We start from the raw sequence: 27941 nt of genomic DNA on the forward strand, positions 1-27941 counted from the left end.
AGTAGGTACAAAAGTGACTGTGGAATCTCCTGTATCTCACACAGGCCAGCCCGATCTGCTGTGTAGTTTGGAGATGTCAAAAAAAAATAGATTGTCTTCTCTTAGAAAATAAAAACCAAACCCCCCCCCAAAAAAAAAAACCCAAAAAAGAATCACCAGGGTTGAATGCCTGGAGGGAAATACAAAACAAGGACACCCTTGTGGAATTTTTGTTCAGATCCTTTTAGCACTCTTTATAACTGCAAACTTTGTCTAGCCTTATTTGAAAAAAAGAACCATTTAATACTTAAATTATATATTTTTATACGATCCTCTTCTGCCAGGTTTCCATCAGAGCCAAGCCCCGCACTTCTTCAGAGCTGCGCTTCGCCTCCGACGACATTTACGCCGTCATCCAGGAGAACGACACCACGGTGCGAGACCTGGCCTTCCTGAACGTCCTGGGTAACGGGCTGAATGAGCCTCTGACCTACTCCATCCTCAACCCCAACGGCATGTTTGAGATCCGACCTACCTCCGGGGTGCTGAGGAATACTGGCATGGCATTTGATCGGGAGAAACAGGACCAGTACAACATTGTGGTTGAGGTAAAGAAATTAATTTTTACTCATCTTGGTCATTTTATAAATTCGGGTTTCGCTTTCTTTGAGTCTCTGTTAATCTGACATCTGTGTATGAGTCATTATATGGACATGACTTTCACATTATATTATTACAAGAAATCAACTTGGATAACAAATTCTTTAAAGGCTTCAAGGTAATATTGAATGCATCTTGTATCCTCTGTCTTGACAGGTGCAAGATATGCGCAGTCCTCCGCGCATGGCCCACGTGATCGTACACGTGGAGATTCTGGACGTCAACGATAACGTTCCGGTCTTCGTGCACCACCTGTTCAACGCCATCGTCCAAGTGGATGCCAACATTGGTGAAGTCGTCAGACAGGTAAGCATCAAGAGGAGACTCGTAGTTTAGAAGACCGCCACCACAGGGCTGGATAGCTATAGCTCAGTTGGTAGAGCACTGGAACCTTGTTCTGTAGGTTTCGGGTTCAGATCCTGATCCAGTCAATTTCCGTTCAACCTTGTATTGAGACTGGAGAGTAGAGAGATGACCTTTTTCTTTTTCTGTTTCTTAAGTATGGCTTTGGAACCACTTGAAGATGAAGCAATTTTTCCATCATGCCTATAAGTTCTTCCCCAGGAAAAAGCGAATAGAGGGAGGTGTGAACCTCTAACCACTGGATTGCTGTATCATAAATTTGTGATAAAAAAATCTCCCCACATCTCTCTTTGGTTTGATCTCGAAAGATGATCGTGTTGACTTTTATTATTTTTTGTCATTCCAGGTCACAGCGGTGGACAGGGACAAAGGTCTGAATGGTGAGGTCAAGTACACTTTGGTTGAAGGTGGTGAGGGTCACTTTGACATTGACAGCACCACGGGTACCATCGTGGTGAGAAGACCCCTCAGGACCAACTCCCAGAACAAGAACTTCACTCTCAAGATCAAGGCCAGCGACAAAGGTGAATAGTCTGTTCCGGATTTGGGCACAAGCCCCGCCCACTTTTAGCCCGTTTACCTTGCACACCGTGCTCTTGTGACCAAGTTTGACTGAGCTACCGTGGTCACCTGACAAAAACTCATAATCTAATTAATGTCAATGTAGACTGTCTGATCGACAGTCAGGAAGAATCTATTCTAACATTGTTGAAGATATTCCCCTTTGGATTGCTGTCTATTCTATCTAGTCTCAACAGTCTGAAATCAGACTGCTCAAGTTAGAAGCCAGTAAATCAAGTTCTTGGTGTTTTGAAATGGCGGCATCAGCTCCAGCTTTTGTTCAGATTGATCAATGCTCTAATTACGAATCTAGTGATAAGCTAAAGTTCAAATTTAACATGAAGCCAAAGTCAGAGATGAAACTGGGGTTTTAAAAAGTCCCCTTCTCGCTGAGTCACTTCGCTAATGTAATCATGTTTCAACCTCCTCAGGAAAACCCCGTCACAGTGCTGTCGTGGACGTCCCCATCACCGTCCAGAACAAAGCCATGCCTGTCTTCCAGGAGCAGTACTACCAAGCCTCGATCCCTGAGAACATCCAGCTGCACTCGGCTGTCATTCAGATCCAAGCCATCAGCCCTCATGGTAGGGACGTCCTGTACAGCATCAGCGGAGGCGACGAGTTCAAACAGTTTGACATCAACCCCAACACAGGTAGGTTTCTTGGAGATATTTGTGGCTAAGTCAAGCTGGTTTTGGTGGATACAATTGGCCATTTGGACGGGAATTGGCCATAGTATGTGAATTAAAGGGGGGGACAATCATTTATAAAACTGCATAGTAGTTTGGTTCCTAAACCATAACTGGGATGTGTTTGGAAGACTTAGGTGGATTGAGGAAGATAAACCCTCGCCACTATTACTTTGCATGGGATTTGATGCCCCTTGGCAGTCATAGCACACAGACTGTGTTTTTAGTGATTTCCTTGGATATTTTGGATGGTTACGGAAGATTCCTTAAGAAATTTTCTAGGGAGTTATAGTTAATTTTAATAAATTTGGAATAGAATCTGTGCTCTCAATCAAGTCATGCAACAACATGCTGATTTTGGTATGTGACTTAATACTTTTTTATTTGTTCAGGTGTGGTCAACGTGATTGGACCCATTGACTACGAGAGCCAACAGGCCTACCGACTCACCATCCAAGCCAGCGACACCCTGACTGGGGCCTTCGCCTCCGTCATGCTAGACATCACAGTCCTAGACATCAACGACATTGCTCCCAGCTTCCAACAGAAGGTGTACCAGACCACGCTGTCTGAGGCTGTATCCGTGGGCTCCACGGTGGCGCGTGTCCGAGCCACGGATATTGACTCTCCGGCAAACAGTCGTATCGAGTACCGGATCGTCACGGAAGGGGAGGTGGCAAGCTTCTTCCATCTGGATCCCGACAGCGGCCTGATCCTGACTTCCCAGGTCCTGGATTATGAGCGCTACCCGCGACACGATTTCATCGTCGTGGCTACCGACTCGGGCGTACCCATGCTGAGCAGCGAGGCGCGCATCACCGTAGAGGTCCTAGACATGAATGATAACCCACCAGCTTTCTCCCACCAACGTTACGAGTGCACGGTCAGCGAGCTGGCAGGCAGGGGCGAGTTTGTGACCGCAGTCACTGCAACCGATCCTGACATATCCGACACCGGGAAACTGACGTATTCCATCGTGTCTGGAAACGATAAGATGGCATTTGCTATCGACAGTAAAACAGGTAAGTGAGGTTTATCCTTTCTCTATCACACTTATCAAATATTTGTAAGGAACCAGTAACAAGTAACTAATATCTACAATTAGTCTAGATTGACCAACAATAACTTGGTTTAAGCAGCAACACTGATTATTTATGCCTCCTTGTGTCAATTGGCCCTCAATCTGTCTTTATGCCTTTGAGGAAGATCCTGCCAGGATCAAAACGTTGGGCCATCTAACTTCTTAAATTTTAATTTCAATTCAGTAAGTTTGTAGCAATTTAGTTTGTTTTTCATCCGCTGTTATCATTGTTAAAAATAACATGGAAGTAACCATTCTTGTTTTTCTTCCATCAGGCGTCATCAGTCTGTCCAACACCCATGAGCCAAGCCTCGCCTCCCACTACACCCTCAACGTCTCCGTCTCCGATCGCGTCTTCACCAGCTCGGCCCAGGTCCATGTCAGCCTGGCCCCGCTCAACCGCCACGCTCCCGAGTTCAGCCTGGCCGAGTACAACATTGAGTACCCCGAGAACGAGACGGCTGGGGGCGTGGTCTTCCAAGTGGTGGCCAGCGACGCGGACGAGGGACCCAACGGCCAGGTGACCTACGCCATCATTGGCCACGAGGCTAGGATGAGATTCGAGATTGACAGCCAGTCAGGTCAGTTGATTGTTCTTGGGCATTGAGAAACTAAAAATACCCTGTATCTCTGGGGGGTTTACAGATCGCAGTATTATTGTAGTCAACTAGATAGGGAATTGATGTTGGCTTAAATGTCAACAATAGGTTTGTTGGTTATTTTTTTTCCTGGTGTATGACCGCCTAACCAAACCCTTGCCTTGAAAACAGTGTTATGTAAAGAAGGCATGGAGACTTGTGGCTTTATAACAAACTTGTTTCTCTGTAACAAACCTGCATCTTTGCTTTTAGTTTAGTTGAAAACATGAAAGGAACTTTGAAAATCTTCATTGCATTGTTATATTTTGAGCTTCGAGGGTAGAAGTGGTGCATGGTGATAAATTGTTTAATCTGTTGTTGTTTATTTTGTTTCTCTAACTATTCCTTGCTGACGAGTGGTTTCTGTTGACAGTGATGCCTCTTGCCTTCCACTGGATCTTTCATATCGACAGTGATTGCTCCATATTTTTCTTGTCCGTTTTGTCCCACTGTATCCTGTCATTTTAACAATTTCTGTACGCTTTCCCAGGTTTTATATTTACAATGGTGGAATTTGAACGCGATAACGCGAAACCAATAGGTAAAAACCCTCCCACAGAAAATCATGGGATTTTATTTTTGACTCACTGCTTCGGCCTACTAACATGCGTGAAGTTTCCGCTATTAAAACTAAAATTATACTCTACTTCAATAACAAGCACAACAAAAAGAATGATATTTATTTTTGTCTGCACACTAACTTATGTTTGTCCAAGCACTAGTGTGACAACATTTTTGCACACACCGTATTTTAAGTGATAATTACGAATCCGTTCCTGAAAACATCGCGTTATTGTAAGAGTTAAAGTTGGTCAACAACTAGTCCTTCACACAGGATTAATGATAACTTTTTCTGAAATAGTTTTGAAAAAAATTTGGTAGTTTCCCCTTGTTACGTCACGTCTAAATAACCTTTATAAACCAAACGTAGTTCCATTGATGGGATGTGCTGTTTGGCTGTACTTGCTCCTCATCAAATTTTCAATTTTCGGGCATAAGTTAATCCCCAAAATTGAAAATTTTGTAATTATATTTTGATTCCAAAATATGAGATTTAATAAAGAGCGCTCCTTCAACCATTGCAAGGAACACATGCTACAATTTAGGGCCTGCACGTTTCCTGCAAGGCAGCAGTGTGCATGTACGCACAGCCACTGTTTGTACTCGTGCACTAAATAAAACGTATTTCACAACCTAAAATTTGAGAAATTACATGAAAGTGCTGAGGATGACAATATTTAAAATAGAACACCAACAACAGTAAAGTCTACTTAAGATAGTGTCATTCATGTACTTATCTTGAACTTTTCCCCCAGCGCTTGAATTGCAAAACACGTCAGTGTTTTTGAAATCAAAGTAATTTCACAGTACATTATAACTCAACTCTCACTCCAAGTTTACAAAACAGTGCCCTACTGCCAAGACTAAACACACTCAAGCAGTTTGTCTAGAGTTTGACATCCTACTACAGATGATTTGGTCTAAGACTTTCAAAAAAGCCTTTCAAAGGGTCACAATTTTACAAAATAAACACTGTGTTTATTTAACCGGATTGCATCTGGAGAGCCTGAATGTTTACATCACAGCAACTCCAAGCACTTCACTTCAACTTGATTGTCCTTTTTCGAGCATCCACAAAAGTGCTTGAGAGTTCAACAAGTGATCCATTATCATTCTGCAACCTCACCCCTACACAAAGCTATGCGTATTATAAAATATCCTTCCAATTCACTACCGGCTGTTTTTGTACACTTCGCATGTTCTGTACCGGTATGTTAGAAATGTTGTAAAGGATTATTCTACGAAAAATGTATATCGCATTGTTAGGTTATCAGATAGGATGTAGAAAAGTTCAGTTAATGTCAGACCCTGGCTGATATAACACGTTGGTTCTGTTAAAAAAAAAGGCGGGGATGTAATTTTAAATTTTTTTTCCAGATAAATTACTGTAATTCAGTCATTTTGATTCCTGTCCCAGGGGCTGAATACAAGTGCAAAATCATATTTTACTTGCAAAATTGTCTGGGAGCTTGGATAAGTTTTATGAGTTTGATCTGCGACTGAACTTTCACTGTGAGAAATCTGCAGCAATGATGACTTTATTAGAATCTGTGTTCATATTTTGTGTGTGCAGAATACAAATCTATTGTGAAGTCTTTTCATATCGTCCAGTGAAAGTCTTGTTGCTCCAGTTCACACCAGAAAATCTATCATGACGATAAATTCTATTTTGAAATATAAACACCTTATCTTTACACATGTTCTTCAGCATGATAACATGGAAGTGCAGTTACATGTCAACAGAGAAATAAAGAAATAAAAGAGAGGAATTAAATGAATAGTTAAACAGGTTATCATTGGTGCAGGATCAAGGGAACAAAACTCAAATACCCCTCAAAGTACCAAAGAGTGTTTCGAAATATGAAAAAAACCTTTGCAGAGTGACTTAAAAAGTTGTTCTGGAAATTGAAAAAAATGCTGATTTTTAGAACCAAATTAGCCTTCAAACAATATCACTAATTCTAGAATCTCTTTGCAGATATAGCCTGTAGTATTGAAGTAAAACTCTGAAAGCCACAGCTAGGCTACTCATTAGACATTAGTCTATTCAAAAAGGTTTACAGAAATGACCAATGTTCATAATGAGTGTAGTGATATGGCCAAACTTATGAAATTTACTGTTGTACCGATCCACTTAGGTGAGATTCGAACCCGGGTCAGCTTGGACCAGGAGGACCCCAAGGAGCGTACCATCACCATCCCCATCATGGCTTCGGACCCAGGCGGCAAGACCAGCTACACTAAGGTCAATGTCATCCTGACTGACAAGAACGACAACCGGCCGCAGTTCGAGAGGCAGCTGTATGAGGCTTTCATTCCAGCTGGCTTGGAGATCGGTGCCGAGATAATCAGGGTAAGATTTGCTGTTCCGATTGTTTCCTTTTTGTACTCCCAATTTTTTTGTCTGCTCATAGTCAAACATTTCGTATTGTATTTACTTCTTCTTTTTTTTACGTGTATTGTGCTAACAAAAAGCCAAGAGCCAGGCTGCAAACTAGAAAGAACGAAAAAACAAAAGAATTCATTACTGGCAAAAGATTACGGTTCATGTTTCTTTGATATCATGAAAGTTAAAGATCGACAGTCAAGAAAACTCAGGGAGAGAGATGAGGATGAGGGACAAAAACTTAACAAATATCTCACAGCACTAGCCTCCGGAACTGTAATCTTGATAAGATGTGATGAGACAGCCAAGCCAGTAGAATGCTCGAAAATTGGGCCAAGAGGAACTAGGGATGAGAGGCCTCTGGGAAACTAAATAACTAATTCTTACTAGTTCTCAAAATACTTCTTAAAAATTGTGATGGATTTTTTGCAGTTTCTGTCCGTTTGGATCATACCCACTGACTGACCGTAGTTATAGTTTATTTTTGATGTGCTGATTTTTTTCCCCTTCCTCTAAATCAATAACCAAGTCTCTTTTTTCTCCCCTTCTCCTGTCTCTAGGTTTCAGCCAATGATGCTGATCTGGGCAGCAACAGCCAACTGACGTACTACTTCGACAACGGTACGTCGGACGGCATCATTGACCAGTTTGAGATCAACACGCAGACTGGACTCCTGTCGGTCCGGCAGTCACTCCAGGGCAAAGGTGAGAAACTCCAACCTCCAATTGGTAAATGATCGGTAATCACATGAATCAAGGCATCAACTTTGTGGAACTGCATATTACACAAAGTTTGTTAAGCACAGGAGCTTTTTTGCTTAGTCCAAGCAGACTAGAAGTGAAAAATGTGAATATTTATAGCCTTAACTCAATTTATATGAATTGTTTTGTTTGTTTGTTTGCTTTCAGAGGGATTCCATTTTCAATTCTTCATGAAAGCGACCGACAGTGGTACCGTGCCACTCATTGGCCGCGTCCCAGTCAGCATTTACATCCTTGGTCCCCATGACGAGACGCCCGTCTTCGAAGGTCAGGATCAGATGCTGAACTTTGAGCTCTCTGAAGACCACGCCTTGGGAGATACCATCGCCACTTTGACAGCCCAGAGCAATCGCAGCCTGACCTACAGTCTTGTCCCAGGGACTGACCCGCGCACCAACCTCCCGGCTAAGTTCAGCATCGGCCAGGATGACGGGGTGCTAACGGTGACCAGCCAGTTGGACTATGACACCTGTAAGTGGTACAAGCTCATTGTCAAGGCTGAGATACAAGACATCCCTAAACTGGCGGCCTTCATGGAAGTCACTGTCTCGGTCCAAGACATCAACGACAACCCACCCATCTTTGACGACTCGTCCTACGAGATCCGCGTACCAGAGAACATTCCCGTGGACTCCGAAATCCTCCAGGTCCGCGCAACAGATGTTGACTCGGCCATCTTTGGACAGATCAGGTACAATCTGGCGCCCTCAGAGGAGGACGAAGACTTGGAAGCCCTGGACATGTTTGAAGTTGACCCCGAAACCGGCGTCCTCAAGACCAAAGCTGTCCTTGATCGGGAGATGTTCACCAGCTTCACCGTGATCGTGGTGGCTACCGACGGCGATACGGGCGACGCCCAGAACACAGCAGAAACCACCGTCCACATCATCCTGATGGACTTCAACGACTCCCCACCCCACTTCACCCACTCTTCCTACTCCGGCCGGGTGCTTGAGTCGGAGCCCGTGGGAACAGTGGTCACGGCGGTATTTGCCACAGACGCAGACCTTGGTTCCAACTCGGACCTGGTGTACTACATCACTGAGGGGGATCCGTTTGGTCACTTTGCCATCGAGAGCAACTCAGGACAGATCTTTGTGTCCAGGGAGCTTGATCGCGAGTTGAAGGAGACGTACAACCTGAACGTGACGGTGACTGACGGAGCCTTCATGGATGCTGCGATGGTCACTATCACTGTCCTGGATGTCAACGACAACGTGCCTTTCTGTGCACAGGTAAAATTACAGCAAATTTGCAAACTCCACGGAATCAGTCAAGTAGACATAAGTATTAGTCATAAGATGGTGTGAGAAATTGTTCTCTTTCAAAATCAACCAATAAGACATTAAAACGTCAACTGAGAAAAATTCTTTTCCAGTGTGATTTTTAAGGACTGCTATCCTTATTTTTGCTGAGCAACATCGTCCATTGTGTAAAGTCAACAGCATTGTGAAATTATCTGTTGGGTTTGATTATAATTTAGTGTAAATCTTCAGGTCATTTATCATCTTTCTCATCCCACAGACTGTCTACTCAGACGACGTGACTGAGAGCCTACCTCCGGGCACCGACATCCTCCAAGTATCTGCGTCAGACGCTGATGCTGGGGACAACGCCGTCATCACTTACACCCTGAGCGGTGATGATGCCGCACTCTTTGCCATCGATTCTTCCTCTGGTAGGTGTCTTTAGCACAGATCAATGTTTTATCAGTTAAAGATGCACACCCTGTGAAACTCGACAATTGAACAGGCAACGCATCTTGAAGCTTAGGGGTGTGTAGCCAAGTTCCTCTCTTTATGTTTCTAACTCTTCCTCCAGTGTTCAGATTTTGGGGGGGCACGGCCTGCCTTCAATGGATCCATCCTGCCTGCCAATCAAACAGTACTCATTGACAAATGAGATCATGGCTTTCAGTCAGGTGACCAAGATATCAGGTCACATGGGTCGGTTTCATGGCAACATCTGGAATGGTCCGTTGCCCAAGTTGGATGTGGTTCAGGCACCACTAATACCTCCTTTTTTTTGGGCATCTTCAGGTCAAATCAGCTCAGCTGGCCAGCTGGACTATGAGACTCAGTCCCTCTACCACTTTGAGGCCCTGGCGTCAGACGGCAGTTTCTCCTGCGCCTCTCAGATCTTTGTGGGTCTCCTGGACGAGAACGACAACCCACCTGTCTTCTCATCCAGTGTGTACAACGAGAGCGTCAGCGAGAACACTACGCTGAACACGCTGCTGACAAGGGTCCAAGCTGTCGATCCTGATACAGGTAAATGAAGGAATCAACCAAGTCAACAGCAGTGTTGTAGTTTAGTCAGTCAGTCAGTTCTTTGACTCAAGAAGGAGTGGCTTGAGACGAGCACAAATTAGTTAATCCACTGCAAATCCTCACAAATCGTCCACAAGTCATCCACTCGTCATCCAGTCTCAGTAGTCGCAAGCTGTTGAAATGAACGATGACTGTTGGGGTTGAAGATGTTAACTTTTGTTCCAGATGAGCTCAAATTAATGCAATTGAGTTTCAGAAAGTAATGCAGGTTTTTTCCCCTTAACTTCAGGTGTCAATCGTCAGTTTACCTTCTCCATCGATGATGCCGACGTTCAGAGCTTCACCATTGACCGTGCCTCGGGCATCATCACTTTGCGCCAGATCCTGGACCGAGAGAACCGTAGCATCTACAACCTGACCCTACAGGCCACGGATACCAACAACCCTTCCCTGGTATCCTACGCCCTGCTGGTCATCAACGTCCTCGATGAGAACGACAATGAGCCGCAGTTTGAGCACGACTTGTACAACGCCACCCTGTCCGAGGACGTCGCCATCGGTACGACAGTCGTGACGGTAGAGGCGTTGACCAAAGACGTCGGTCTGAATGCCTTGATCACGTATCAGATCATCAGTGGAAATGAACACGGCAAGTTTGAAGTGGATATGTACACAGGTAAGCATTGTGCAGCTTTATGCAGGATTAAAATTCATTAATATTTAACATCCATTTACTATTGAACAATGTACATTGTATCAAAAGGTTATCATAGGCTTACTTTAAGCTTGAAAAAAAAAAGAACTCACCAAATTTACAGATAAAACAGTATTCAATGCTTGAGTTTTTGAAAAACATTTTTAGAACTGTCCCCACAACACAAGAGGGGCTTAACTTGGAAAACAAAGACTCTCAATTCTTGAGTTTATGGAAAACATTGTTTAGAAATGTTCCCACAGCACAAGAGGGGTTTTACTTGCAAAACAAAGACTCTCTGGCATCATAACTGTGTAGGTCTCTAAGCTACAGTGTAAGAATCCATTTAAGCGATGGAAGCTTGCCAGTGCACAGGCATAGCAAGGGAACACACTTGGATGTACCAAATCTTTCACCAATTTATTAAAAGAATTTTATCCCAGTTTAGACAACAAAAATTTGCAACTAATTTTACAGCATATCAGCAACCCACATTTAATTTGTTCACTGTTTCTAGGTCAAGTCTTGGTAGCCGACACGCTGGACTTTGAGATGTCCAGCAGTTACTACTTGACCATCAAGGCTACGGACAGCGGGCTGCGTCCGCTATCCGACACCACCATGGTCAGTGTCTACATCACAGACGCCAACGACAACGTGCCACAGTTCAGTCAGGTCATCTACTACAGCGAGATTAACGAAGCGGCCAGGGTGGAAGATAGCATAGTGCAGGTAAAGGCCTACTTACACATACACGACTTCGTCGTGCGACATTGTCGCACGTTTTTATAAATGCGCACAAATAATGAGGGTTGTTTACATTTAATAATAATAATAATAAAGCATTTGTAAGGCGCACAGTATCTGACAATAATAGTCATGACAAAGTCGTGCGACTTTTCGGAAAAATTTTTATAATAAAATTCAAGGTGATTTTATCGCGCGATACAAAACGTCGCATATGTATTTCACCTGGAACCTTTGCCTGAACTGAATTTTTCCCTTGATTTTCAAAATCGCGCCACAAATCACGTATTTGTGGAAACGTGCATCTGGACATTGCTGTGCGACAAAGTCACACATACATAAATAGGCCCTAAGATTTACAGAGAAAACAAAATTGAAAGTATGTCTCACAAGATTAGGCAGAGGGTCTGCAATTTAAGGTTAGTTGGACTTTGAAACACGGATTTGTTGGTAATTTCTCAGCAGTAGCTGTGCAGGTTGGGAGTGCCTCTATAGCTGGGCTGCGATTTAGAGAAGTTTGGATCATTGCATTCAGACCTGACTTGTTTCTGTCTACAGTTTCTCTGTGGGCCTCCACAGGTCCATGTTATCTAGTTAGTTTGGTCATGTGTTGCTAGGGGCTGTGTCTCAACTTCCAGTTTTATATTTGTCAAAAATTTACATGTTGTGTCGTGACCTGGTAAATTCTAGTCTACTTTGTAGATTGAAAGATTGTAGAAAATTATTGTTTTAAAAAGGAGTAAATGGCCAGAACATATTTGTCAAAATGCCGTTGTAACTATCAAAAACCCTCTCTGTGCAGGTTTTGGCCACTGATGCAGACAGCGGTGCGTACGGTGAGGTGACGTACTCCATCCTGCGTGGGGATCTCTTCTCTCAGTTCACCATCGACGAGAGGAACGGCCTGATCAGTGTGGCTGCGGAGCTGGATAGGGAACAGGTCAGAGATTGCGTTTAAAAAATAAGTCACTTTTTAGCAGTGTTTAAGACAATGACTATGTGGAGAATAAGAAATCAGTTTTGACACCGAGATTTCATGAAATGTTGATTATGGCTCCTACTGTTATTTCAGATTTTAATCTGCCAACTGACCCTGGAAAGCCTGCGGTTAATTCTGCAGGTTGGGGGTTCGAGTCCAGCCTGGGGTTATGGTGCCTGTATCCTCGAGCAAAGCACTTTGTCACTCATTGCTTCTCCCCACCCAGGAGTAAATGGGTACCTGTGAGGGCAGAGATGGTTATTGTGATTGATTTTAGCTGCTTTGCACCGAAATGACAGCATAAAGCTGTATGCTCCCCAGGAAGCTGAGATTGTCCTTGGAATGTTTTATTGGCCATGGGTAAAAGTAATTTAAAGCGCTTTGATCTTATAAGTGTCCTTTATTTTAATGATATATAATTCTTTGCACCTATGTCTCTCTTCTGCAGACTTCCTCGTATTCCCTGATCATCCGTGCCAGAGATGGAGGAGACCCAGCCCAGTTTGATGACGTCTCCGTTCAAGTCTCAGTCGGAGATATCAACGACAACCCACCGAGGTTCCAGCGCTCTAACTACACCTTCTATAAGAGGGTAAGAATGCCATTCCAGATTTCTTGGGAAGGTTGTCAAAAGCCGCAGAAAAGAAGTCAAAGTAGTTCAGACCTTTTGACTAATTTATCGTGTTGAAATAAACAATTTAACCTGAAGTCAGAGTTCTAATTCATTGTTTCCCCGGCTTGATTGTTACCAGGAGGACTTGCCTGTCAACAGTAAGCTGTTTCAGTTGAATGTGACAGATCCTGACTCTCCAGTCAACGGCCCGCCGTTCACCTTCACCATCATCAGGGGCAATGAGGACAACGACTTCAACATTGATGCCGACGGAGTCCTGATCAACCGCTTCCCTTTCAACCGGGAGATGAAGGACGATTACCAGCTGACTGTCCAGGTGACGGACAATGGCAAACCGCCCTTGTCTTCCGTCGCCCATGTCAGGTTGGAGATCATCGAGCCTACCAATCCGCCGATTGTCAAGTCGCCGGTCAAGATCACCATCAACTCCTACGAGGATGACTTCCCAGGCGGAGTCATCGGATGGGTAGATGCCGTGGACGCGGACCCAGATGATGTCCTACGGTTCGAGCTTGCCAACAACATGGGTAACGCCTTCCGGGTGGATCCGGAGACCGGTAGCATTCTGGCCCAGCCCGACTTGGATGAAGGCTTCTATCAGCTCAATATCAGCGTCAGTGATGGTCAGTTTATGTCCTACTGTGACGTCCAGGTGACTGTGGATCCTGTGACAACGGAGATGTTGAACAATGGGGTGACTATCCGCTTCCAGGACCTTACCCCTGAGAAGTTCCTCTACTTGCACTTTAGTGTCTTCAAGCACATCATCAGTAACATCTTGAAATCAGCTGACTCGGATGATGTCCAAATCATCAGCATCCAGCAATCCGAGCTGGCAGCTGTAAACACGGAGGTCCTGTTTGCAGTCCAGAAGTCGGACCGTCGAGGAGTAACCTACTTCAAGCCCAAGTCCCTGGAGCGACAGATCAACGGAAGCGTGTCCAGCTTCCAGCAGCGTATGGGTGTCACGGTCCAAGCCATTGTGGCTGATGTCTGTCTGGACAAGGTCTGCGACAAACAGCGACGCTGCGAGTCACACGTGACCTTTGACCAAGCCAGAGTGACCACCATAGACGATGGGGAAAACAGTGGCTTTGTGTCGGCCAGGCACAGCAGAGAACCTATCTGTGTCTGCAAAGAGCGTGGTAAGATTTGCATAAAAAAATTTTCCCTGGAGCATAGAGACTGCAGAATAATAGCTGATGCCTCACTGACAGATCAAAGAAACTTAGGTTACCTATATTCTCTTTCAATTTTTTTATCCTAAAAACCTGGGGTTCTCTGTAATTTGGTTAAATGTGCACAAGCAGGGATGTTATGGATTCAGAATTATAGTTTAATGAATTAAATTGGGAAAAAAATAACTCTCCTGTGCCAGTTATAAATGTAGCTCTCCCTAGTTTTGATTTTTAAGAATCTTGTTGCGAGTTGCCCAACTCATGATCTCTCCCTTCGTCTTCATCTTGACAGTCGAGGGCTGTAGCGACCTACCCACTGCCGAGCCCCCTCGCCCCCAGACACCCACCACTGACCCATGCTCCAGCGACCCCTGTCCAGACTACATGTCCTGCCAGGGTAACGGTGACTCCTACACCTGTGTCTGTGCCGACAACAGCCTGAGCTGCGGCGGAGGGGATCCCAGCCTGCGTCCCATGAGCTTCACTGGTAGCAGCTACATGCGCTATGACTTACTGGATGTGTCTAGTCTGTCAGTCAGGGTAGCCGTAGCCATTCACACCGTGGAATCTAATGGTGTCATCATGCATGGGGAAGGAGATGATTACAGCACGCTGGAGGTAAGACCAAGTACTTGGCTGTGGTGGGCATTTACTAGTGTTGTTTTGGAGTACTTTGCCATGATTACGAGTGTGAGTACCCAAAAATTTACTCAAGTACGAGTACCACAACACTGCCAGCAATAGCCAAGTAATTTGGGCATGGCTTTTTGTTACCATGATTTTGGTTTTTTTCCAAGTTATATTTTGTCTGTAACAAAAGGAGAAATTGAATGAAGTTACTTGATTCTTCCAGTTTATGCGATCATGTAAATTTTTTTTCATCAAACTGCTTTTGGGGTTTGTACAGAGATATAAGCAGCATTTTTTTTTTTTTATACCATTTCCAGATTGTGGATGGCTATGTTCAGTATACATTCGACTGCGGAAGCGGCCCAGCAAATATTCCTCTGACAAGAAAACGCGTGGATGATGGCAATTGGCATGAGGTATCCATCAGCCACCACGGAAACGTTGCAACGGTTACCCTGGACCGGTCAGTCTCGGCAACTGGGAGTGCGGCCGGTGACAAGCGTGCCCTCAACCTCAACAAGATGGTCTTTGGTGCAAGGGTGACCGACCAGGTCCGTGCTCGAAGGGAAACGGTCTCGGATGGGTTTGTCGGGTGCATGGGCGACATGAATGTCGACGGGCTGAGACTGGAGCGGACCGGGGACGGCATCACGCCCAGCGGTATCGGCGAGTGCCCAGCCAAGGTCCTGAAAGCCTGCGCTGGCAATCCGTGCGAGCACGAAGGTACTTGCATCGATTATGGTTACAGCTTTGTCTGTGACTGCCGCCCAGGTTGGAACGGCAACAGATGCCAGTATCCCTTCACGCCTTGCAACCCAGACCCCTGTGCGAACGGCGGGACTTGTTACAGTACCGGCAATGACTTCCAGTGCGACTGCAAGGAGCCTTACGCGGGACGCAACTGCAATGAGGTGCTCTGCCCTGTCGAGGTTTGCCTCAACGGCGGCTTCTGTAAGCTCGGTAGCATGACTTGCAACTGCACAGGCACCGGTTACGGCGACACCTACTGCCAGATGGAGCTGACTCACTGCAGTCAGAACCCCTGCCGATACGGTGAACACTGTGAGCAGCTGTCGGAGTCCTACAAATGCTGCAGTCCATCCTCACCAGATGAAGTCTGTCGCAATCTTAACCTGGATGCTGTCCCCAATATCACAGCTGGTCCCTTCGCCATCGGCATGGTAGAGATTATCGGTATCGTTGTAGCAGCCGTTATCGCCATCTTCCTGGTCCTGTTCTTCGCTCTCTTCATGCGTCGACGTCGCAAGAGGCGCCAGTCGCACCACATCCGTGCAAACGCTAACAGTTATGTCATGGATACCTTCAAGCGAGACAGCAAAGGATCAGACTATGGGTACCCTCCGGCAAGCCCGCCTAGCCCCACACCACCCCCTCTGCCAAACCGGCCCGCGTCATACACCCCAAGCAACCACAACTCACTCAATAATTTGGAGGCAGACAGGTATGATCAACTTCAGTTAGTTAAACTGCTGCACAGATGTTGGATTCTTTGACAAGTTTTAAATAACTTATCAGACAAAATTTACTCTTTTACAATTTTTTGGTAGCCATAAAGGTTGGTATCTTTAACTTACAGTCCACAATATTGAAAGAGCTCCTTTCTTTCCCATTTCAACCTGGAAAATAGTATGTTTATAAACTTCAAATATATTTCAATAATCATACCTAGTAGTTGGGGGGGGGGGGTCTGAAAACCAAAGTTTGTGTCAGAAGGGTTTGATTTGATCAAAGATTGGAGTCTTGAAAGACGGTTCCACCTGTCACATCAATCCATTAAAATCAATTCCACCTGTAACATCAATCAATTAACCCATCGCTCCCCCTTTCTCCATTAAGGTACGGCTATGATGATTCCCAAGCCTACCACGGCCAGCCCATCAGCCAGCAGCCATCCCTGCCTCCCCTGCCTTCCAACTCGGCTTCTGACAGTGACTCCATTGCCAAGCCTGCCTGGGAGTTTGATGCGCCCAGCGCCCACGAGAGCTACGTCGATGGTAGGTTTTGTATAATATATTTAAAATCTGCAGTCCAGTTGCACATTTCTGTATTCCTGTGTCATTTGTTGTGAATTTTTTTTGACTGGCGCAGACTGACCCCAGCTCATACCACAAAGGACTGCGCATTTGAGAGTCTTCCAAATTTTTTCCTGTTACACGTAAATAAATTGTCTGCCATTTCTTAAATTGTCTCAATTACTTTCCGTCATGTCTGCATGTAAATGCCGACAAGATACAAGACAATGCAGACAGTCTCCAAGACAGGGTTTTGTATTCTCTCGACCTGACCTGATCTCTTACAGCCCCAACCCAATTATTCCTTCCATTTCCAGGGCGTGACAGCACCACCAACGCCCCCATCACTGCCAATCGTCCCCTTCAGCACTCCCACCCCTGCATCCTGCCCCCAGCCAGGGACGGTCACATGCCGCTGGAACCCCCAGCCTACGATGAGTTCAGCCACGCTGAGGTGACGTCCATGAGCTCCATCAATACAGAGAACGACGATGACGCATTACCAGGTAAGATAATCCCAACAACCAAACAAAAACAAATTTTAATAAAACCACTTTTTTGGCTAATTCTTCTGATAGTTGTGTAGATTTTTATGTTGAGGGATGAGGTTTAGATGGTTAATTCAATTTAAATCGCTACTGTAATGAGCATCTTTTGACCCATTGTAAAAAAGTCAGTTTTTTTTAGAATACAATTTTTTAGGTTCACAGTTGATATATAGCAATGTAAAGGGCATGCATTGTTCCACAGATGATGTTCATTATGGCCATGTCTTTGATAAAGCACTAGTCGACATACAGAAAAGCTACGTTTCAGAAGGAAGTTCATGATTTACTTGGCAATCTGTTTCAAAAGTTTGCGCTGACACCATTAGGCTTTCGCCAAACTTTACATAGTCAGTAGAACACAAACTCTCCTCAAGAGCTTTGCTTTGGTAGCAGTGCTAGGTGGCCACGCACTTTCGCCTTTTAACAACAAAACTTTGGCTTTTCTTCTATAACATATTCTGTCCTACTTTCTGGTTTTCATTTTTAAAAAAAATATCTTACTTTTTCCTCAGATTTGCATAGAACTACAGCCTTACGCTAGCTTTTAGTAGACACATGCTAGACTTTGTAGATACATTAGAATTAACCAGTTCCCAGATTTAGTCGCAATGCTAGGCCTGATAAGGATGTTTCCTTTACTTCTAGGATATGGTAGATGTTTTAATAAAACAATATAGTGCTAATAAATAAGTAAATATCATGCACGTTAACAAGAGGTTGATCAGTCAGCATATGAACTCGAGCAGTAGTTACACAAACATAGAAAAGTAGAATAGTCTGTGACACTATTAAAAACAAGATTGTTTGGAAGTATTGACGGAATTGTCTCTCTCTCTTAAAAAAAGGGACTGTTCTAATGTAGCATATTAAAATGTCCTCACTTGGTTGTTGTAACGAAAAGAAGTTGTACTAACATTCTAACGTCTTCACCCCAATGTCCTCACAAAGATATCCTCATTAACCCTATTAACCGTCTTCGTTTGAAGCATACTCCGAAGCCCAGTAACGACTCCGTCCCGGTAAGGTGGTACGCACCCCCAACTTGGCCTGCTAGCATCTTTCTTTTCTTTTTATTTCTTTTGAACATGAACCTTATGGATTTGTTTTCTGAAATCGCCTGTGAATATTCACGAGACGTTTATTTTTTGTCGCGAACTTTGCCGAGAAACAGTTTTTTTTTTTAACAATAAGCAAGAGTGCACAATGAATGGAATGATCCGATGTCTCCCGGCCTGAAAATGTTGCATTTTTTTCACAAGACTTTTATTTGTTCGTTTACCTATGCTTTGAATGAACTGAGACTGTTGCTTGTTGATTACCCTGACTAAACCATCTTGCCTGATTAATTTGCCTGTACTCTGATTTAATGACCACAACTAACTCTTTACCACCTTCTTTCCTCTCCTCTCTCTTATTTTCTATTTCGCTTGTTTTTAATGCTTACACAATGGAATCAAATTGTAGCCTCTAAGGCTGTGCCCACCGTTGTCAAGGAGATAGATTTGTCCACCAATCAGGAGAAGCCTCCATCGCCGTCGACTCCCTCCTCCAATCACAGCGACTCGGATGCGAGTCAGGACACGGTGATATCGGTTGAGCAAGCCAAGCTGCAAAGTCCCCCTGTTCAAACTGAGAGACCCCAGGATCACCCCCTGTCGAAAGTGTCCCTGGTGTCCCCACCAAAATCCCCCACCGCGCCCACTGCCGTGGAGAGATGCGAACCCCTGACAAGTGCCGCCCCTACCATCCAGCAGTCCCCCAGCCCGACAAAATCGCCCAAGAAGTACGCCCCCAAGTCCCCGATCCTTAAAAAACGCCCCTCCAAAACCAGTCCCGTTCTTGAGACCGACATAGACTCGGTCTTGCCGCCATCCAAGAGTGTTCGCTTCAACATGGAGCCGGAGATCAGCAGGTTTGAAGTGGACAGCTCTCAGTCCGACATCCAGACAGATTCCGACAGCGAGAAGTCCTACGCCGACCTGATTGGTTTGAAGATCGAGCGGCAGAGCGAGGGCTCGGCTGACTCTGAAATCGGCTTCAACAACGTCCCTCCATTAGACTTTCTTGAAACGCAGAAGGCCATCGGCGTCGAGGGGGTACAGATTCTTGCTGACGTTAGCTGTCAGACCGTCGACGATGACGCTGCCACTTCGGACGAAGCCTCCAATCCTTTCTTGGAGTCAGACGAGCCCATGGAAACCATGACCGAGTTCCATGATACCCATCAAACAGTCTACATCACACAAAACCCTCAGGATGTTGCAGAAGAAGAAACGAAGAAGGCAAATGAGAAGAAGGGTTAGCCTCGATGTCTGTAGTCAGATCATTCAGTCCTGCTTAATTTACTCCCATTATTCATTCATGGAGTTTCTCCTTGTGTTACTTTCTTCACATCTTGTTTCCTTGTACTCCCTGTATATACTTTGGTTTGACCTCACCCCAAACCCAGAGTGATTGAAACTCCTTGAGTGGTGCTAGTCTCGTTTCCAGTTCCACCATTTTGTAATCCTGTAGTCTTTCCCTCCAGCATGCATAACAGGATGTCTGGCCATTTAGCACAACACTGAATATGATGTCTTAACACGTGGCAGAAGTTTCGTTACAATTCCAATTGGTTTAGTTTTTTTTTCTTTCAGTGTTACTCGTAGGTGTTTATTTTAAACTTTTTTTTTGAATTAGAAGTGATTTTTATCAGTTATATTTCTTTTAAAAAGATCCATTTCAATTGTTTATTTAAGTTTGTAGGTGTTGTTTTTTTAATATTTGTGTTTAGTTGTTACATTGTTAATTCTATGCAGATTTGTACATTTTGTGAAATTGGTATCTATATTGTGTGCATGTTTCATTGCATTGTACTGCTTCTTGTTTATTGAATTTCCATCGCCCATATTTGTACAGAAATCACGATATTATAAAAGTGCAGGTAGTTCTTTGCATCATGTTTCAGGCTTCCTGAAAAGCACAGCTTGCAAAATGAGCCGTTTTATCCAAAATTAAATAACTTCCGAAAGGCCAATATTTATTCAAGCTTACGCATTTTGTTACAACAAATTTAATAAAAAGTCACTGGTTCCTTGCTGTTAAGTCATGCCCAGCACTACTAATGGCAGACTACCAGTTTTTTACCTTTGCCTGTGGCAGTTCAAAAAATTCCATAAATGGCACAGATATTAAAAATCACCACAATGCACCAATTTTCTGAGTTGCTATTCTAGTGTTTTGAAGAAGCTTCTATTTGACCTTTCACCCTTGGTGTGCCAAAGACTCTTGTACACCTTTAGAATCTAACCGGTTATTGTTCTTGCTCTTTCTGTATTCCCCCATATCCCTTTTTGAATCTGCGTTGTCTTCCCTGCACCGCACCTTGCTGCTATTTTTACGTCTAGATGTGTCCGGAGATATATTTAGGCAAAAAGGTACCGGCTAATGAACGTTTAAAGAAAAGTCACGTTATTTCACGATCGTGATCATTAACAGAATTTGGACAGTAATGAGAACCGCATGGATATCTATTAAGCACTCACCAAGGGACGAGGTTGCACTAATCCAGAGAATGTATGGTGGATTTTGAGGCTGGTGGGTGAGGCAGATATGGAGGTGTCAGCCGTGGGGGATTTGTGCCCTTTTAACCCACGAGCTCACCTCGCTGAACCCCGGCCTCCCACTGTACTCTGTCGTTTGCACGCACTAACCCTTTGGGTGTACAGTGAAATGCATGTGACTTGGTGGAGGCAGAATTTGGGGTGGTAATCGTGGGGGCTTTGTACCTCCTGCACCCACGGCCTCACCGCCTCATTCACTCCCCTAGTCTCACTGTACACCTCTAACACTTAAACCTTGTATTCAGAAAGTTGACTTCCCACCATGCACCCATAGAACATTTTATTTGGGGTTCCAGGATTAATATTATAGAGAGCGTAACTGGTACCTGTTGGTCCTTCCAGGTACCCAGTAATGAGAACCGCATGGTATCAGTAGGTATCTATTGGATACCTCTGAGTATCTATTGGGTACCTCTGAGTATCTAATGGGTACCTCTGAGTATCTAATGGGTACCTCTAGGAGGTAGCACTGATCCTCACTGGTTCCTCTGGGTACCCAGGGATCCCTCTTGGTACCCTTAGGTATATATTTGGTACCTCTAGATATCTACTGGGTACTTCAGAGATGCCACTTTTCAGGTTTTAACCTGAATTCAGGTTTTTGTTTTTTAAATGTGACAAATTGAAAGTGCTGGATTTGGTCTGAAACATCCAGAAAACACACTTGTGAAAGAGGGTAAGAGTAGCTTCAGGTTTTTAGTAGTGTTTCAGGCTTTTTATTGATATATTGGTGGCATCTCTGGTACTTGTAGGAGGTAACACTGCTCCTCACTGGTTTGTCTGGGAACTGATAGATCCTTCCTAGCACCAATGGTACTATCTATAGAATACCACTGGGTATCCATTGGGTATCCACTGGGTATCCCTTGGAGGCACTGATGCTAGTTATAAATTCAATCACTTTGAATTGTACTAAAATGTAAAACAGTTTTGCATAGGTTAAAATAATTATGTTGGCTTTGTAACTAGACCTGAACTCTGGTTTCACGTGGGGCATTTCTCAAACCGTGGGTTCAGCCTCAGGCTCTGACTTCGCTACCTCGGGTTCATCACCTCAGTGACTTAATGCTCGGTTCCGAAATCGACGCAGGGGCCAAAACACAGCCCAAGCCAGAATTGGACCCGTGGTTTGACAAATAGCCTGCCCTCAAATTAAACTTTCTGAATACGAGTTCAGGAACTATACTTAATCATCGTCATGATACACCATGACAATGCACTTCTAACCTGCATGCTCACACTGAAGCATAGTCTCTGCTAAAACCTAACCCATTATCCAAATAAAAAACTTAAATGACAAAACATCACTCATCAACATTTCCTTAATATCATTTTTTTTTGTCCGTGCTGGCTTTCAAGAATTAATGTGGCTATCTGCTGCCATTGTGCCCCAAAGTTTGTGCAAATTGGGGGCATTCAAATTGCAATTAACCTTTGGAAAATAAAATATGTAAGAAGTATGAAAAAAATCAAAAAAACTAAACCATCAGAAAAATTAGGTGGCTGAGGGAGCACTATACTACATGTCACCGAAAGTTGGTTTTAAAGATGGCTGCCGGCAGTGGATTGTGTGTGTTGCATTTGTTGGGACCATTTTGTCTTCCAGAATCTTGGTCTGATTTTTAACCGTTTTCAGATGTAATGGTTGTGTCAACTGGAGGATACTATTCACCAATACCTTTCCTCTAAATGTTAACTTTCTTCCTACCATGTATTAATTTGGCATGCTATGATATACCGGTGGTAATATGATATAATAATCACAATTTTCTGTTGTTTATGTTTAATGGTTGTTTTCAGGATTCATGTAACCGTGTGCACATTTATTTATAATGGTGGAAAAATTCTGTTTCATATTTGTAATGTTCAGTGAACACTTTTGTATCTGCCCACTTTTTATTCACATCTTAATTACATGGCACAGTGTACTCAAGCACGAGCATCTATGTGTATCAATAAGTTCAACATGATCATTGCTTTTCAATATATATTCATAGTAATTTTGCTGATGCATTTTTATCACATATAAACTGAAAACTGATCAGACCACCAAGCAATATTAAAATTCATCAGAAACTACAGTAGGCCTACATATCATTTTCTATATTCAAGATATTAACCCATTTTTACCATCCACAAATATTGTACCACTTTGATTGGTTAAAATTTCCTTTCAAAGACAATAACATTCACTTTACACTTTGAATTCAAATTGTATATAGTCATCATCCCTCTCATAGTCAAAAAGTTTTTTGTCAATGTCATTTTTGAAGTGCAAAAAACTTTGTAGTGTATTGATATTTTATTGTTTTATTTTCCCTTTGAAAAGCATGCATTGAAGTTCACATTTTAGATTTATTTTTCCCTCCAATTTCATTTCCCAGACTTTTAACGGAGCATGTTGTCTTAATATTCTGATATTGGATTTCAGATATTGTGATTTCAACTAGACCCCTCACCCCTCAAGTCAAGCCCAACAGAAAGGTTTGATCCATATTTTGTAACATCTTTATCTTCATTGGTTACCATTACAGCATACCAGTGGGACTGCAGTGATTGGTTGCCAGCCGGCGAACCCCTCAGCAACATCCCCGAAGTGCAATACGAGACGCCCGAGTCGCCCACCAACACCAATCTCTCCGACGAGGACATCGAGGATGAGTTCGTCGGAGAGGATACCGACTACCCAGCCGAGAACGAAGACATGCCCTATCCCCGGGGGGCGATGAGTGACTTCCAGCAGCAGCTGGCTAGCTACCCACCGGTGGACGACACCCCCTACGTGGGGCTCAGCTCCCACTACCGACAGCATCCCAACCAGTACTTGCCCAAGCATGCCGTCAGCAACTCTACCTTGCCTCCACCGGACCCAGAGGAAGACATATCAGACGGTTTGCCCTACCCGCAGCGTGGACAGTTCCCTGCGTCGGCCGCCTCCACCGGCGACTTGAACTTTGACCTTGAGGGCGCCATCGCCAACATGGACAACATGTCCATGTCGGTGTACACGGACACCAACGCATCGTGTTCTGACGTCTCAGGGATGTGTGATCCGGACAGCGAGATGGGGCTAAGCGAATACGACAGCGTGGACGACACGGAGGATAGTGAGGAGGACGACTTTCCTGACGACAGAGAGCTGAACGCACAGCTCAAGAACCTAACCACTGACGTCTGATCCCCTACAACCCCCTCAGTTCAATTCCATGGAGCTGATAGTGATATCAATACACAGAAATTTGCTAAGCAGAGAAACTATATGCTAAGCAAATTCAGCTTACCATCCAAATGACTTGCAATGTGAATTGTTAACGACTGGTACCCATCTGTGTTATGCTCAGCAAGGCATTTTGCTTAGTATTTTCTGCCCACAGGCTCCATGAAATTGAACCGTCCCTTAAACAGTAATCAGTGATTCCATTGCTTACGACATACAGTACAAGTAGAGCCCGGCCAAGCCTCCTAGATGTTCTAAGCTGTATATATTGAGTGATATATCGTATTTCGTGGCTTGATGTATCTCATAAGAGACATATTTTCATTGTAAAAGAAATAAGCTCAGCGGATCTCGGCTATAGACAGCTGGGAAAAAAGGATTGTTGTGTAACATCAACAGGATTGTAAATATTCAAATATGAAATAATGGTGCAGCAGAGTTTTCAGGTTCATTGCCAATGAAGATATATATCATGAATGTTCTCAAATTCAAAAACGTTTCCATCATTTGGACGATGAGTTCAGCATTTTGTATCGTAACCCACCATGATCAACTGTCTTTCAAGGAGATCGTGGTTGTCGAAGAAACTGCCAGAATTGACCAATCAAATCCCTCCATATCTGTGAAAATATTTGTAAAAATAACATTTATTTCACAATTTCTTCGGTAAAAGAAGCATTTAATGTACTTCTTTATCTGCACGTTTGGGTTTTTAATTATTTGTAAAAATGAAATTAAAGCTCTAACTTTGATGCTTTTTACTGTTACTTGCAAAATTACCACCATTGTTCAGATATACAAACTATCATGCACTGTAAACAACCAAAGTACTATTTGAGTACATTTTACCATATTTTTAAGCCTTTTTTGGTTCTTCAAAATGTACGATCATTGTGCTCAGTACTTACATAACAGCACTTAATTTTTTTTTTACGAGATGTTCAAAGGTCAATTACTGTCTGTTTTCTTCAATTCTTATTAAGGTATTTCTTTCAAAATAGGAGATCATTGGTCCCACTCTCAGGTTAACGAACTTTGCAGTACTAAAAATTCTTTCCAACAATGAATGTTTTTACACCCTGGGCTTCCCTCTTTAATATGCAATTCATCCCCTTCCGAAATTTGATACTGCAAAATGTTATGAATATTTTTGCTGAATTTCCCCTAGAAAACTCAAAAGTGGTGAGACATCAATAAAACTGTTATAGTACTGCTATTTGAATATCAGTACCGAGTATGCATTATGCAAATATTAGACAAGCTTAATGTCTGACTTTATCATTTCTGAAAAATAGTTGCCACGGCTTGAATTTTGTTTGTAAATCCTTGTTAACTTTTTTAATATTGTCCAAAAATGCAAATGAGTAAAGTAGCAATATTGTGAATTTACCACACTTTTTCCAATAATTATTAATTCTTGCAACAAAATAACCAATTGAACTTGCACTGAATACATTGCGAGCACCGAATGCACAAGATGTATATATGTAACGTTGCTCTGATATGCAGAAATACTAATAGGCCTAATGTAGACTTTGTACTAGTCACTTTATGTCTTGTTTGTTACAGCTGTACGTGACATTTTTATTCATCATGTGTACATATCATTGCATGTATATGCTTATAATTTATGCATGTATATGCTCATAAATTATGCATAACCATAATGAATAATGCATATAATCATTACAAGATAATTGTGGATCGTGGTGTTGTTTTAGATAAAGTCTACTTGAAAGATTCTTGAAAGAATACGCAGTTAAAAAGCTACAAATTCTTTGAGTGACTTCCTACTTTCATTTAGGTAAGAAATGTTTGTTATGCAAATATTTTCCTCCTGCCTTATGAATATTCAGTGGTGCATAAGAATATATTAATATTAAGCTTTCTGCACACGCAAGTCTTTGTCTTCTCAATCGTGAATATGCCTTGATTCTCAACCCTTGTTTTATTAAAAGCTTGTGTCTTCATTTTACAAAAGTACTCTAGTTCTTCCATTTTCTTTTTTTGGAATGCTTTCCCAGGCTCAGGACATACGAAGTTACCTTTTTATTCTCTGTAGCACTCAATAGTTTGTTTTGAAATTAATGCAAAAATATCTGTTCCTAATGAGTTTGTCAAGAATTGAGAAACTCTAGTCACACGCACTGAAAATTTAAATAAAAAGCCCCCCCCCCCTCCCACCACAAGCTCTGTTTGACACCCATTGGGCAAATCCTTCATATATTTCCCATGGATATTGTATACATTTTTTTTTTATATCTCTTCCTTGCTCCATGCTTTAATGGAGTGCCCTCCCATATTCCAAATGCACCAGCCATCAAAACTGCAAGTTTATTTATTGAAAAGTGGGAAAAGTTGAATTTGATTATTTAAGTTCATTTTATTCCTTTTTATAAACCAGTGGACACAAGTTTTGAACCAGTTTTTTCTGTTTTTGTTGTGAAGAATGGCAATAATTTTGGGGAGAACTAAATGTTGATTTAATAGTTGAAGTGTGTTCTAACCCTGTTTACATAAATGTAGTTATTTTTAAGTGTCTTTCTTGATTTTTTTTTATTATTGTGTTTTGTATATCCAAATATTTTAGGAATGTTTTAAAGATCAGGACAACTCCACTGATTAGAATAATACTTGTGCACTTTGAAGTTATATTTATTGTTATCGCTTAAACTGTATTTATCTCCGTTCAGATTTGTTTAACAAGTTGATTGGACAGGAGCACAATTGTCATTGTTTCCTTAGTGTTTCATGTGGCGTTCCCTTGGAAACTAGTGGGTTTTTATTAGTAGATGATAGTGTTAAGTTGTTAAACAGAATTGGACAGTTAAAGTCTTAGCAATTCCCCAAAGTTGTTCCTTGAAAGAAATTTCCTACGAGTTTTGGTGCTTTATAATTTTTTTTTTATTATCTTATAATTTGAAATATTACTGTTTGCTTCTTTTTAAGTGTTATGTTGTTCAAGAAAAAAAAACGTTGTTGTAAGGAACAAAGCTTTTAATCCGAGTAAAAAAAAAATCAAGTACACAATTTGTAAATTGTAAAATATAAAAAATGAGGAAAAAGTACTGATTGTGTTTAAATTAGCCAAAAACTGTAAGTACATTAAACTGATGAAAGAAAAGAATAAAAAGAATTCTTGAGATTAAAACAATGCGTATTTATGCATTATTTCATGAACTGTTGTTTCATATTTATTATGCTTGTTAAGAAAGATTATAATAAACAAAATATTGAAAGAAGAAATGCACTCCGAAGTAATCTTTTGGAGTAGGGGTTGAAATAGAGGTTTTTTAAAGGGAATATACAACATTTGCAAACATCGAAAAATAAAACTACCAAGTTTTTACGTAATACCTTACTAGGATGTTGGTAAATGACAGTCTAAAGCATCCTGTAAAATTATGGCACCTGGTGTGAAGTCATTTTCAAGAAAATGGTATTTTTGTATACATTTCCAACGGTGATTGGCCGACCACCGTTGGAAAAACCTAACTTTTTTTCAACTACTGCTCCAACTTTACACTTTTTTCAGTCCAAATTTTGTTTGCTATTGGTTACATGTTCATGAACGGGTGCAGGCCAGCTAGACTGGTTCCCTTACCTTACAATTTTCCGGCATCTATAAATTGATCCATTTTATCTTTAGTGGAGTCAAGGAACCAGACTACTTAAAAATTTTTGTTTTTCTTGGTTTTTCCAGCATTTTTGAACACAAAACTTCAAACA

General features: G+C 42.6%; 1 protein-coding gene across 4 annotated transcripts in view; it reads left to right on the forward strand.

The window, feature by feature from the left end:
- LOC119727667 (protocadherin Fat 1-like) overlaps positions 1-27363 on the forward strand; it is a 94209-nt gene extending 66846 nt beyond the window's left edge. For 2 of the 4 annotated variants that reach the window (XM_038199659.1, XM_038199660.1), the window contains 22 exons: positions 324-587; positions 796-945; positions 1349-1526; positions 1995-2216; positions 2645-3274; positions 3609-3914; positions 6671-6885; positions 7479-7623; positions 7828-8915; positions 9205-9358; positions 9720-9950; positions 10240-10626; positions 11162-11376; positions 12194-12331; positions 12819-12962; positions 13123-14149; positions 14475-14800; positions 15130-16274; positions 16670-16827; positions 17163-17351; positions 20780-20809; positions 23530-27363. In XM_038199659.1, the coding sequence (XP_038055587.1) occupies positions 324-587; positions 796-945; positions 1349-1526; positions 1995-2216; positions 2645-3274; positions 3609-3914; positions 6671-6885; positions 7479-7623; positions 7828-8915; positions 9205-9358; positions 9720-9950; positions 10240-10626; positions 11162-11376; positions 12194-12331; positions 12819-12962; positions 13123-14149; positions 14475-14800; positions 15130-16274; positions 16670-16827; positions 17163-17351; positions 20780-20809; positions 23530-24173 (7986 nt within the window). In that variant the 3' untranslated portion in view covers positions 24174-27363. The remainder of the gene's footprint in view (positions 1-323; positions 588-795; positions 946-1348; positions 1527-1994; positions 2217-2644; positions 3275-3608; positions 3915-6670; positions 6886-7478; positions 7624-7827; positions 8916-9204; positions 9359-9719; positions 9951-10239; positions 10627-11161; positions 11377-12193; positions 12332-12818; positions 12963-13122; positions 14150-14474; positions 14801-15129; positions 16275-16669; positions 16828-17162; positions 17352-20779; positions 20810-23529) is intronic. The other 2 variants (XM_038199661.1, XM_038199663.1) reach the window with 1 other exon arrangement.
- The last annotated feature ends 578 nt before the right edge of the window (positions 27364-27941 follow it).

This window comes from Patiria miniata, unplaced genomic scaffold (genome assembly GCF_015706575.1).
Source record: "Patiria miniata isolate m_02_andy unplaced genomic scaffold, ASM1570657v1 HiC_scaffold_20, whole genome shotgun sequence".
Classification (NCBI taxonomy): Eukaryota; Metazoa; Echinodermata; class Asteroidea; order Valvatida; family Asterinidae; genus Patiria; species Patiria miniata.